Genomic DNA, 14,673 nt, shown 5'->3' on the forward strand with positions numbered 1-14,673 from the left:
TTTCCCCACAGCGCAGTTTTTGTCCGGTGAGAGGCGGGGATCCGGTCGGCTCCATGGCTGCAGCCTTCAGCAAGGTTTCAATTACTTTTCATGACATCAGAGAGGAGTTGAGTTACCTGACAGATATTCATTACAGCGGGCCTTTTACTCACTGCTGGCACGGAAGTGTGGTGGAGATTAACCCTCGATTTCTTGCAAAATTGTGGGGAGAAGGCCTTGAGCAACTGAGGCGAAGAATGGCGAAGAAAAATGCAAGAAATTAGTAAAACGTTACGAGAAAATCTCCTGAAAATGAGCAAAACAGAAGTTTAAAGAATCCTCAAAAAATGTTAAAAATTAAAACGAATATAGATATTTTTCCTGACATTTTTTTAAATAAAAAAGTAATATTTATAAATATATTTTTTCGACATTTTCCCTTGTTTTTTTTAAAAAAAAATATTTTGAAATAAATTTCCCATTTTTAAAAACAAATTTCCAGATAAAAAGGGCTAGTTTTTGATCATTTTCTAATAATTTCCCTTCCCTATTTCTTGCAAAGTTGGTTGTTGCCTTTTTACTCATGTTTTTGGTATGGGAGTGTAGTGGAGATTAACCCTTGATGTCTTCCAAAAACATGGGTAGAAGGCCAACTATACAATACACTGTAAAAAAGAGAAGCAAGAACTTTGTAAAAACATGCACAAGGAAAATGAACAAAAGGAAAAAGAAAAAGAAAAGACACAAATAAATTACCCCCAAAAATGCTGAAAAAATATCGGTATGTTTTTTTCTTTTCTGCAACATAATTTAAATGATTATAATGTTTGTAATAATGTTTGTATTTATAAACATTATAATATATTCTAAGGACATTTTCCCAGTTTTCGATAATATCCTAATAATATTTGATAATTTTCTAATATTTTCTCAGTTTTTTTAAAAACTAATTTTCAGGTCAAAATATGGTTCAAAAGACACAAGGAATTAGTAAAATGTTACAACAAAATTACCTAAAAATAATTAAAATAAAAGTAAAAAAAAACACCAACAACAAATTCCCTGGAAAAAATGCTTTTTTTCTTGCAACATAATTTTGAATGATTATGTTTTGATAATGTTTTTCCCTAGTAATTGATAATTTTGTAATATTTTTGTGTTCACAGAATGCTTTAAAGATATTTGTCACTCCAAATTATGTTCCTGTAAGTTTAAATGCTGACTAAGACACAATGTTTTAGTGATGTTGAGAGGTGACAGACCAAAAACGTTCCCACAATGTTACATGACGACAAGGAAGGAACGCTTTTCAAAGCAACATTCAGAACATGTTTTTGAGGCTTGAGATTACATTTTCAATGAAAAAATGTGATATTAGATAGATGAGATTAGATATTAGTTTATAGAGAATGTTACCCTAACTTGGCCTATAGCCTATAGAAGATCATTCAGGGAACTAAAAGAAAAATTGCACTACAGTATACGGTTCCCAGAATGTTTTTAGAACCAGAAATTGCTTTAGCATCATATTTAGCATCCCTATTTACAGTCTTTATGCAAAGTGAGGCTAGCTGGATAGACTCGTATTTATACCTATCGTACAGACATCAAACAAAATCCATACAAAAACACAAGGAAAACAAAAAAATCGGTGTTTTACAAGCAATGCTAACCGTTTCCCGCTGTTTTCAATCTTTATGCTAAGCTAACCTGCTTAAGCATCATATTTAGCATCCCTATTTACAGTCTTTATGCTTAGCAAGGCTACTAACTGGACAGATTCATATTTATCGTACAGACATCAAACAAAATCCCTATAAAAACACAAGGAAAACAAACATTTGGTGTTTCACAAGCAAGGCTAACTGTTTCCCGCTGTTTTCAGTCTTTATGCTAAGCTAAACTTACCTGCTTTAGCATCATATTTAGTATCCCTATTTACAGGCTTTATGCTAAGCGAGGCTAACTGGATAGATTCATATTTATCGTACACAAAAAAACAAGGAAAACAAAACTTTGTTGTTTTATGAGCAAGGCTAGCTGTTTTCTGGTTTTCACTCTTTAAGCTAAGCTAAGCAAACCTCACTTAGTATTGCATCTAGCGTACAAACATGAGAGTGGTGTCTTATCTTGCTACTTAGCAAGAAAGCAAAAATCCCAAAATGTCAAACTATTCGTTTGAATGTCATCAGTCATTCCTTTTCACATTATAAACCAAATGCTTCACCTTTTATGTATATATGTATGTACAGATATTTACATTTTTTTTCTCGTATTTAGCAAATAATACAATTGGCATCTATCTACAAGTCATACAACACAAATATTCACAACAACACTGAGTGCAGAAAAGTCAATAAAAGTGACCTTTAGGGTTTTAATCAGTGGAGACTACTGACGTAGAGGTGCATAAAAAGGTTGGAAAACTGTAACCTCCTTTTGATCATTATCTCTGGACAGTGCCACCGATATGTATGATAGCAGCACCATTAAACCGAATCAATAATGTTACAAGATACACCTGTGACGGTGACACGTGACATGTCAAAACATCTACTGTGAAAAGCATTTCTTATACTTAAAGAAGCTTTTTTGTTTTTATCCCAAAAAGTGGGTAAAATTGGTCCAACAATTTACTCAAAACTGAGTTCCACTTTATCTCAGATGTAGACAACATGAATACACAGTACTACAGTATTTAATGGGGACCCAAAGTGTTCAATATTACGTAAAACTTTATCACGTTTGACATATTATCATTTCAGATGGATATAGTTTGTTTATTCACAACAAAATATATTAAAATTAATCTGTCTAGTTTACATACCTGGCTCTGCCCTGTTTATCTCAACTGACTTGACATTTTTATTTTTGACCCTCTATGGTATGCATTACGATGCCAGTTGGGGAACAAACAATTTAAATTTTTTTGTGTGCGTGTGTGTGTGATATAATAGTCAAAGTAGAAGAAAAAAAAAACAATTTAGGGGTACATTTTTGGGTATATTACCGTAAAGCAACACTGACCCATAATGGAAAAAATTACCAAAAAAGGGTTATCGTTTAAAATTTCAATAAAACTCACTTGTGGAGAAACATTCGTGGAAAATATAAAAAACCTACAAGTTTAAAATACAATTTAAAATTAAAAAAAAGACTAAGACTAAGACTGCGTTGTACCACTGTGGATCAGCCAATTGAAAGAATTTAGAACTAAGCAAACTTGATATAAACAATTTATCACCTGAGAATGTATTGTATGAGTGTAAATGGCCAAAATTGGGTGTGTTACCTGGACGCAACACGTTACCATAGAGGGTTAAACTTTCATTAGGAAGAAGGGTGTTGTGATAAAAAACAGACTCTGGATAACATACAAAGTTCTGCTATTAAATGAAAATGACCTGAAATAATGTCTGATTTATCAATGTGATATTGACCACTTTGAGTCTCCATAATATTCAAACCACAGACTCAGGCGAGCTCTGTTCGCCTTACAGCCGGCCACGCTGCGTCCCGACCGTTAGTCCTGCTCTTGTGGCCGAGTTTGGGTCGAAGCATCCTGACGCACAGTTTGTGGAGCCTGACAGCTCTGTCTTTCCTCTTGGCTCTCCTCGTGTTTGGCCTCCTGACCTTCAGTTGGACGGCCTGTAGATGGCGCTGCTCCTCCATGTCTGCTCTGCTCCTCGGCTCCAGCTGAGGGAGGTCTGCTCGCACCTGAACGGCTGCACAGCTGATCAACAAAGCAGCAAAATCATAGTTTATAGAGCACACTGTAATGATTTTAGGGACTCGAGTAATACTATTTTACTTTACACTTCTTCTGCACTATGTTTCTGAGAGAAATTTATTTTTTATTTATTTGACAGCTATTACTGGTTAATTTTAACCCTTAGGGCCCGCTTTCATATTACACCCGACTGTATCGCTCTGCACAAAAATTACACTTTTCAGAATGAAGCTTTAAAAGATATTATACATTAATATTGTTTTTCACTTTCATTGAGTTAATTTTTAACTACCATCAGTCGTAATCATAAACGCCAAATTTAATTTGAAATTAATTTTAGATTTTTAGTTTATTATCACAGCCTAGGATATATCAATGATTAGCAGCAGCATTGATTTTTATCCATTATTATTATTTTTGTGCAGTGTCAAATTCTTCAAACTGCTCTACACACAAAATGCGCTTTTCAAAATATTCAAAATATTCATTAAATTTCAGAATTTTAACCCTTTTTTGTCATGAATTATTATTATTATTGTTATTATTATATATTATCCTTACGTTCTGCCTGCTGTGCAGTCCTGTGGCAGGAAGCAGGACTGGGACACATGTCCCAGCAGAAGAGCATGCACTTCAGTCAGTTGTCTCTGTTCAGCCAAAGTCTGGAATAACCTGAAAGGACAGACAGGCACGTCAGAGGCCGACAGACGTACAAAAATAACAAAAAACAAATACAGCAGATGAGCAGACCAGCGGCACAAAAAGAAACCCAGACGGAGAACCCGTGTGTGTAAACATAAGATTATGATAATGTCCAAGGCCGTAAAATCCAGCTTCGGAGAGCTGCGACACCTTATATAATCATGTGACTGTGAATGTTCTGTATGTGTGCACCGATGGTGGCCTAGTTCGGTGTTACGAAACATTACACCATGTTGGCCTTGTCTCACAGAAGTAAAGGTGAGTGCACCACTATCGCTGTGTCTCTGTGTATTCTGGGGAGGCAAATCGATTTGTGTAATCTGGACATGGTTTTTAAACGTCATTTAATGTCATCTGGGTCAATCAGATGCAACAAAGAAAAGGTAAATTCTCAGTGTATTGATCTTGGGCAGTGATGGAATAATTTTCACACCCTTTACTTAAGTAAAAGTACTCATACCAAACTGTGACTACAAATGAAAGTTTTGCATTCAATACCTTATTTAAGTAAAAGTATGTATCAGCAAAATGTACTTAGAGTAAAAGCAGGTTTGTGAATTTACCTGGTGGTGCAGTTGCAGTGGTACAGCGTCCTGTCCTCTGGGTTGTGGAGGCCGTATCTCCTCTGCTGCGGAAGGATCTTGTCCCGACAATCATCGAGGTCCTTGTAGACGCCACATGACAGCTGCTTCTCTGTGGAGAGGAAACGGGGTGTGATTTTGTTTAGTCCCGTTACTGTGGTGTTGAAATAAGAGCAGGAGCTGGGCGATATGACTTTAAAATAATGTTGCAATATTTTTAGGCTATATCATGACGCACAATATGTATGTCAATATATTTAAATCTCCTCTAAACTACTGTAGACAACAAAAATAAAAAGTATTACATAAGCTACGGTTACAATCAAGTTAAATATAGTTACTATTATACAATAAATTTAAATAAAGTGTTATTATTATTTAGTTTATATATATGTATATCGTATCTAATAAAGTTAAAATATTGTTATATTAAAGTTAAAATATACTGTTATGACAATGTTAAATAAAGTACAATTATAATAAAGCTTGAAAAATATTGTCAAAATAAAGTTAAATGAAGTGCTGTTATAATAAAGATAAATAAAGCCCTATTATAACACAGTAAAATAAAGTACTGTTATATTAAGGTTAAATAAAGTACTCTTTTGATAAAGTTAAATAACATACTGTTACATTTAAGTTAAATTAAAAGATAAATTATATACAATTAAATAAAGCACTGTTCTTATGAAGTAAAAAAATGTTTTAATAATTGAGTTAAATAAAGTATTGTTACATTTAATTAAATCAATGTGGAAAGACTGGTGCTTTTATTTTGAAACACCTGTCAAACCTAAATAGTAGCATGCTGTAGCCCTGCAGATACAAAAACACACTGTTTGCTCTATTGCTTAAGAGAAGGTGGTCTTGATGAAAGTGTGTGTGTGACGCTTCATTTTTGGGATATTTTCATTTTGTGTGTGTGTGTGTGTGTGTGTGTGTGTGTGTGTGTCTATCAGAAGAAGAGGGTGAGGGAACCAAAACACCAAAGTGAGTCACTGCGTCACACATGTAACATGTATTTGTTATACTGCAGACTTGTGTGTATGTACAGATGTGTTGCATACCTGTGATGTCCGGCTCAGTTTGTTTTTTGGTTGGTAGAGAGTTCTCCAGGTCGTCTCTGCTCTGCGATCCCGTGGAGTTGTTGGTCACGGTGGTGATGGAGGCGTTTTGGGAGTTGGTTAAAGGTGTCGGGACTGTGGACGCTGCAGCAGAGACGGAGTCTGTCTTGCTGCTCTCCAGGAGCTCCGAGGGTACGGTGGAGTTTAGGACGGAGCTGTTCATGCTGTCCTCTGTCGGACTGGGAGACTCGTACAGCGTGGGTGGATGGACCTCAGCATAGAGAGCCATTTTAGTTTCTTTACACCTGCAAGTCACAACAGAGGTGGAAATCATGTCTAAATGTCACCACGCCAAACACGATTTTACAGCCTAATTGTGGTGACGTTGAAGCCACCCGGCTCTACTGTAGTTTATTTACAGCCTGACGTGATTCCAACCTCAACTTTGATAAGAATATTAATTCTGTTGCCCAGTCATATTTTTTAGAGTTAAGAAATGTTTCAAAAATAAGGTCATTTTTATCTTTAATTAACTCAGAAACAGTGATCCGTGCGTTCATTTAATCCAAATTAAATTATTGCAATGCACAATGTACAACAAAATTTCAATAAACTTAAGTTTTAGGTAGGAGGTTAGCTCCAGAGTATAGGAGCAGATCAGGAAACTTCTTTTATTTTAAAACTCGCTTTTAAATACTCATTATTTTAATCGGCTTGACTGTTGTTGTTTAATCATCTACTGCATTTATTGTTATATTTTATTAATTATTTGAAATTATAATTTGAAAAGCACTTTAGAAATAAAGGTATTATTATTATTATTATTTATTGAGATTTTTTTTAATTATATAGTTTCAAGATATACACAGCAAGGATGACAGGATATGCATGACACAGAGCATTGCAGGAAAAATATAAAACTAAACTGAAAAAAATTAAAGACAATGACCCCACCTCCAACCCACCCACACATTTAGATCTCTATATTATTTTACAGGAGAATATGTGTAAGCAAATAATAAAATTAAATAAAAATATTAACATGTTGCAGAAGTGTCCTGGATCACATCCATTCTTGCAGGACTAGATATTATAAAATTACAGATATTCTTGTATTTCACTTGGGGCACTCGTCCAACATAGAATAGTCATCGATATTTACATTTAACCAAATTTTTTTCCTCTGGAAATTGCATTTACACTTCAAAAATAATAAAAGTTGTGTTTGAGAAGATTATCTTACTGGAAAAAACTTGCAAGTATCATAAACGTGTGTTTGCAACAGGGCTTATTTTCTGTAATAATCCAAAACCTGATGGAAAAATCCCAAAGTTTTTTTGACGGCGAAAACCAGGGCGATGCTAACTTCCACTACAGCCTGACAAATTACGTCACACCTGCACCAATCTATTATATTCAGACTTAGTTTACTTAATAGTCTCAGTTTTTACGATTTTTAAAGCTGCAGAATGAACACAACAAAAGGGTTTTTTGATCATTTGTTCCAAAATACAAACCTATACATACACAACTTTACTCACATGCCAAACCAGTTCCTCTGTGTACACTGGAGTCTGTGGGAGAACTCAAAGCAGTGCATCTTCAGCAGGTTAAAGAAGGTGTATCCCACCACATCAGCGATGCTGTCATTCGCCTCCATCAGACAATTTTGAAACCTGCAACACGAATCATTTCAGTTAAAAAAACCATCAAAAAACTGTAAAGAATCAGCTGAATATCACTGATTTAAAGTTATAGCTGCGTACTTCCTGTCGCAGTCACAGTGAGAGAGGGTGAAGATGTTGCTGTTGAAGACGCCGTACTCGGAGTGGAAAGACAGGATGGTGTGTTTGCACTGGTCGTGTTCACGGCAGCAGCTGTCGGTTTCTGTAAAAACTCCTGCAAGAGAGGAGGTGATGTTTTAAATTATTACTATTATTATTATTATTGTTGTTATCATTATAATAAAATGAGAAAACTCCACGGTGTAGCATTTATAGTACCTTTATTGTCATAATAACCATTACTGTATAACCTGTGGAGTGACGACAGCATTTTTGTTTTACCTAAATGGTGTAGCTTTAAGTGACATCACTTAAGAAACTTTAAGTTGCTTGGCTATTAAGTTGCATTATGGGAAATTATTTTCCAACAAAATCCTAGACATTTTCTGGAAACATGCTAAAATTCTCCAACACTCCTACAATCCTAGACATGTCCTAAAATCTGAGAAATGTCCTAAAATATCATGAATTCTAATGAACATCTTAAAAATCTTTGACACATCCTAAAATCTACAATTTCCTAAAATCACAGAAATGTCATAAATCCAAGAAATGTCCTTAAATCCTAGAGACGTGCTAAAATCTGAGAAACATCCCTAAGACCCAAGAAATGTCCTAAAATCCCCTAAATATCCTAAAATTCTAGAAATGTCTTAAAATCTGAGAAATGTCCTAAAATCCTAGAGACGTGCTAAAAACCAAGAAATGTCCTAAAATCCATGAAATGCCCTAAAATCTTATATGTCCTTAAATCCGAAAAAATGTCCTGAAATCCTAAAAACTTCCTAAAATCTGAGAAATTATCTAAAATCTTACAAATGTCTTAAAATCCTTTGAGTGGCCTCCTGTCATTTTGCAAAAGTGGCCCTAAAACAAAGCAGGTTCAGTTTCCCTGTTTGAAGGAAAACTCTGATTTTTCCCCGTTAAGTCCCTCCGCTGAGGAGAAACGACACTTTAAGTGACTGTAACATAGTTTGAAATATGTGATAATGATAATTATAAATATAGTTACCTGGATATTTTTCCTGGATTTTTAAAAAAAATAACTTTCCAAATTAACCCTTTGAAACCTGAGCAAATTGATTTGAATTCTTTCAAAAACACTGAAGGCAAAGAGCTACTTAATAACACATGGCCACGTTTTTAAAAATGATTTGTATTTTTTTTGTGACATAATTTTAAATATATACTCAGAATTAATATAAATATAATTTTCTTGACATTTTTCCAAGTTTTTTTGCATTTTTTATTTAACATTTAGATTTAGTTTAAACATTTTAATTTGACTTTATAATTAAGTTTTAGAGCTGAATGTGGAGAAATGTTGCTGTTTCTTTCAGCACAAAACTTACAGGTACAAGTTTCAAAGGGTTAATGGATTAACTAAAAGTAAAGTAAGAGGAGCCAGTTTACCTAAATCTGCATATGATGGCGCCTTGTTGCCAGAGCCGCACCACAGAGTCCCTGGCACGATGAAACCGCGCTTTACGCGCAGATGAGTCGTGACCTTTGACCTCTCCGCTTCACCCTGATGACTCTCAGCTGCGACGCTCCTCACCGTCCTTCTCCCCGCGCGCTCACCGTCCCCTGGAGACGCCACGGAGACGCACAGATCATCCTTCTCCAACAGGGACTCGAGATTTTCATTTGCGTGATCCGTGAACTCGTGCGTGCGCTCGCGGCACAGAGACAGATAGTTTTGGATCACTGCTGCGTCCTCGCTCCAGGCGCAGCTGAGCAGAGCGCGCTCCCCGGACCACGCGCTGTGGTACAGCCGCAGGGAAGAAGATGGAGATGAAGAGGCTCTCCGGAGGAAACTGTAGTGCACCTCTTTGTTTGGCAAACTTTTAGTCCAGGTGCAGAGGATCGAGGCGTGTGTCCAGTTCAGGAGTGATGAAATTAAAATAAGAGTTAAAAGAGGAGCGAAGTGCGTCATGGTGGCGCGTCCGAGGAATAAAAGAGGCTTAAAAGGCTGTCGGAGCTTAAATCTAAATTATTCCCGCACCCAGTGAGGACTTTGAGACAGATTGGCAGATTCCAGGTCGGTTTTAAATGAAAAGGGGGAGGAGGAGGCGCGCGGGGTGTTTCCGGTGGTTTTAAAATAAATGCAACACATCAGCCTGGATCATGTGACCTGTCAGTTTAACCAAACATCACTCCTCTCTCTCTTTATCTCTATCTCCGCGCGCGGCACACATCAGTGAATGTGACCATGACATATTGATTAACACACACACGCACACACACGCACACACACGCAGACGACCTCACGAGACAAATAGGTTATCAATCTGTAAATGTGACTAATGTATTGATAGGTGACAGACACGCCTCAGGCACACACATTAAGTACACACTCCAGTGAAAATGTGACACACTCGTGGATGTATACGGGCCGATAAATGTGATAACTGCTGTCTTCTGTCTTTGCTTTTGTTTTCAGTCATTTATTCTCACTTTCTTTAACCTCAGTGAGAAATAAGAGTTATTATAGTAACTAAACTGTCAGTATGAGGTTGAAATTACAAACACTGGAACAAGGGTGTTTCTAAAATTTGGGAACTCTTGGGGATTAGGACATAACTCAGAAGAGGGGTGGGGGGCTACTTCCATTGGATTTAAAAAAATTGTGTATTTTACAATTTTTGTTATACTTTTCAATGCACTCTATCACTTTATTTAGCCTTATTTTTTATTAATTTTTAATTATGACACAAAGTGAAATGAATAAGCACTCTTAACTATGCGTGGCTATGCACGAAATGTGTTAAGATTACGTGCTGGCAACATAAAAAAAAAGATGCCCAAGCAAATCTCAGAAACAATAGCAGTTTTGTTATGAAACACTCAGAAAAATACATAAAATACATATATAACATACTTTTTAAAGTTTAGTTTTTGTGTAGTTATTAAATCCACAAAATCCATAAATTTCCTTTTCTGTTTCACACAGGACACAAACAGCATTCTCCTGGCTGAAAGTCCATGTTTCTGCCATAGACTGTACAAATAATGGATGTAGCCTCGAGTTCAGCATTTTGGCTGTTAATACATGATATTTTAAATTAGCCCTAAAAGTGTTAAAGTGGTACATCTTGTGTGAAGGTCCAGTGTGCAGGTTTTAGTGGCGTCTAGCGGCGAGGATGCAGAACTGAGGCTTCTTTTGTGTGCAGGAAGATGATGCTGTGTCTATGTAAGAGCTGTTATTGCATCCCATAACTCTGAGAAAGTTGAGCGGATCACCCGGAAGTTTTGAATCCACAATTCCTCTGTGAAATTGTGGACTATCTTCTCCCAGAAATCCTTCATACGTGGCCGCTCCCACGTATAAGGGGCTCACCTTTTCATCATGGCTCCATAACACGCCTACGTGGCCTTGGATTAGAAATAATGACCGTCAATGCGGTGGCTGCAATAGAAATAAAGCTGCTAATGTTTTGAACATCCATCACCATGGTTACGGGGATGTTATTGGCAGAGGAGAAATTGCAGAACATCACTCATCTCGTAATTGTGTTTTATCGACATTTCAAAAATAACGCTTAATTTTGCGTATAACTTCAATGGAAACCCGCTTAGTAGCAATGCTGGAGAAGAAAAGTGATTTTTGGAGCCCAGTAGAATATATATTCATGCTGAATTTAAGTGAGAATAAAGATGATATTGAATGCTTTCAGTTTTTTATTTATTTATCTATTTTTATGTCAGATCATCTGTTTCCTCACTGTGTTAATGAATGATGTGGTCACGTTTTCTTCAGAGAGAGATGCTCCTGCCCTAAAGGCAAACGTCAGCTCTAATCATGTTCATGATTACTTTTATGAAGTGTCGTCGTCGTTGACGGTAAGGCGTGGGCGACAGTAAACACTCGGGCGGAGAGACTAAAAATGGGATGACATGAAGGTCGTACAGCCAGCAGGATCCTGCAGCTGCTCGTTCAGAAGAAGATTATTTCTGATCTGCTGTTTGTGGGCTGTGAGGTTAATGATTTGCGTTCTCAAAAATGAATGTTTGGGTTCCTAACAGTCTAATCTTTTCATTCATCTCACCACTGACAAGAGAAGAACAATCCCCCGATTTCAAAACCGTTGTGTGAAATGCTCATATTAACAAAATGCAACGGTTTGCAAATCCTTTTTTCACCCTCATTAAACTAAATATAGTACAAAGACAAGATAGCTGTTCTATCTTTAGGAAATTACCTAAAAATAAAGAAAACAACATTTAAAAATACTGTAATAATATACTTAAAATTGGGTTACAGAAAAACATTTCTTATTTTTATTTTACTTTATATGCTTAGTATACTTTTTTGGGATATTTTCAGTTAGTTTTTTTGCAACTTTTACAAATTTCCTGCTAATATTTGGGTCACTTTTTAAGTTACTTTGCTCAGGTTTTGAAGGGTAAACCTCGGGAATGTTTTGAGCATTTTATTGCCCCTGTCTAATTTAAGGTTTTATAGGCATCAAATTCAGAACAAGTTTCTATTTCCAAAAATAAAATAAGATAAAATAAAATAATAAAGTTGATTATTTTAAGAATTAAATATCTTGTCTTCGTACTGTATTCAATTAACGCTTTGAAACCTGGAGTGACATCTTTTCTTATTTCAAACACTTTTCACAAATATTAAAACTTTTAAACTCTGAGCAAACTGGTGCAATGTCTTTCAAAAACGCAGAAAAAAGGTAAGAAGCAGCTTGATAAGATTTTTTTGTAAAGATAGGGAAAAATATCTGGGGGAAAACGATAAAAGCTTGGAAAAAATAGATTTATAATTATCATATTTACATATTTAAAATTATTTTTTAGAATTATTTTTGTCGCTCCTTCTTCTTGCTCAGGTTTCAAAGGGTTAAATAGGGGTTGAAAATGATTTGTAAATCATTGCATTTTGTTTTCATTAACACCTTCCACAGCTTTTCAAAATTTTGTGAATTGCAGGCTGCATAAAGACAGACTTTCAGAGTGTAACAGGTCCGTAAACTTTAACCCACTTGGACAGAAGGAAAGTTTTATCAAGAGAAGTCAAAGTTCACAAAATTCTCAGCTGCGTGTCTGTCTCAGCTGATTGGTTCAAACCTCGCCTGATTCAGACAAAGTTTTCTGCCACATGTCACGACGCATATTAAATAAGAGCGGGAGCAGCGGAAGTGCCAGGTGTCTTTATTCATTAGCCGCGTGTTTGCTACAATATGACATGCATCAGTATGAATACAGAGAGCAAAATGGTCATTATTCAGCTGAAAATCAATCTAATAATACCTCTGGAGGAATATTTCATGGATTTTCTGGATAACTTTGCATGATTGAATTTGCTCTTCATAATAAGATGTCATGCAGAAGCATTTTTCGGACTTTTTCCAGAAGAGAGCTCATACATGCAAAGGTGAAGAAGATGCATTTCACATCCACAACAAAAAAAGAGTGTTCACCATCACCATCATCATTTTTGGAGCCAAATATCTGTCCCATTTCATGCCTAATGATGCACAATAACACAAGAATCGAATGTTTTGGTGACACAAGCACTCGGGACAACATAAAACAGCTGATAACAACATGAGGACAGCAGGTCAGAGACAGAAAAGTGGGTTTTTCCCGGAGGCTTAATTACGAGCTTTTTATCTTCTCTCTGTTCACTGATTGCCGCGTGTAAGGTTTATTAATTATAAGATAGAGTTTATGATATGGTAACAGTAAAAATTATTTTGTTTAGAAAGAGTCCCGGAGGTCAACATCCATGTTGGTCACCTGAAAACTGCTGGAGATGTAGCCTGCACATTGCACTTTGGGGACATAAAAGCACACTGTAAAAATGTGTCGAGTTGATTTTTCGAAAAAATATCTGCAGACTGATTGTCTTTAAAAACACAATTAAATAAAACTTTTATACTTAGCTATGAAACCTGGATCAATATCATTTTACATACATTTCAAGTATTAAAACCTTTGAAATCTGACCAAATTGGTTTGCTTTCTTTTGAACCATTCTGCAAATTGCAAGAAATTATTTGTGGAATATATATTTTTTAAAAAAGGGAAAATTGTCCAAAAAACTATATTCATAATTATCATAATAATATATTTTAAATTATTTTAAGTTGATAATAATAAACATGACAAGTATTGTCATGTTTGTTATAATCTAAAATAAATAAAATAAAAAAGTACATAAATAAATAAATAAAGAAGCAAGGGGCAATTTTCCAAATCATTTCACAGAATTATTGTTTTTAAGCACTTTTTGAGTCATTTCCTTGTTTTTGTTTTTGTACTTTATTTTGTTTGGTCTTATTTTATAATATTCAGGTAATTTTTCTGTAGTTTTTACAATATTTTTGCTATTTTTTGTGTAATTTCCTCCAAAGAACCTAATTTTTTGACGCTTTCTCAAGACTCAAAGGGTTAACTTATGTTTACTTTATACGTAATTGTTAAGTTGACTCAAAATTTAGCTAATATTTCATTTTGATTAATCAATCTTTCTGAGATTTAGAAACTGCAGTAAAACAAGTTTTCTGTGCTACATATCTGCATCCTGCTGGTAAACTATTCAATCATATTTGTATTTTCTAAAATCTGTTCATAAAACAGAGCTCGCAGATCTCTGAACTTCATTGGTAAAATCCTCTTTATGATGATTAAGTTAAGTCAGACTAACTTGGTTTACTGCAATTGCTAATACTTGATAATAATAATAATAAGATAGAAAGTAAACAGAAAACAAGAATTTTAGTTATTTTACTTTCCTTTTTCAAGGCAATCAGTTTCCAAAATTATTTTAAGTAAGATCAGCTTGACAGATTTTACAGTGCATAAAAGGGTGA

The 14,673-nt window shown here is 35.3% G+C and overlaps 1 protein-coding gene across 1 annotated transcript; it reads right to left on the minus strand.

Annotated features, from left to right (window-relative positions):
• Positions 1-2,322: 2,322 nt before the first annotated feature.
• pla2g3 (phospholipase A2 group III) lies at positions 2,323-9,917 on the minus strand. Its single transcript, XM_042508728.1, has 7 exons — positions 9,254-9,917; positions 7,823-7,955; positions 7,598-7,732; positions 6,060-6,361; positions 4,975-5,104; positions 4,271-4,381; positions 2,323-3,712 (listed from the first exon to the last, which is right to left on the minus strand). Exons 1-7 carry the CDS (start codon positions 9,774-9,776, stop codon positions 3,454-3,456), a joined length of 1,593 nt encoding a protein of 530 aa, XP_042364662.1. The 5' UTR covers positions 9,777-9,917; the 3' UTR covers positions 2,323-3,453.
• Between the last annotated feature and the right edge of the window lie 4,756 nt (positions 9,918-14,673).

Source organism: Plectropomus leopardus, chromosome 20 (assembly GCF_008729295.1).
Source record: "Plectropomus leopardus isolate mb chromosome 20, YSFRI_Pleo_2.0, whole genome shotgun sequence".
NCBI lineage: Eukaryota > Metazoa > Chordata > Actinopteri > Perciformes > Serranidae > Plectropomus > Plectropomus leopardus.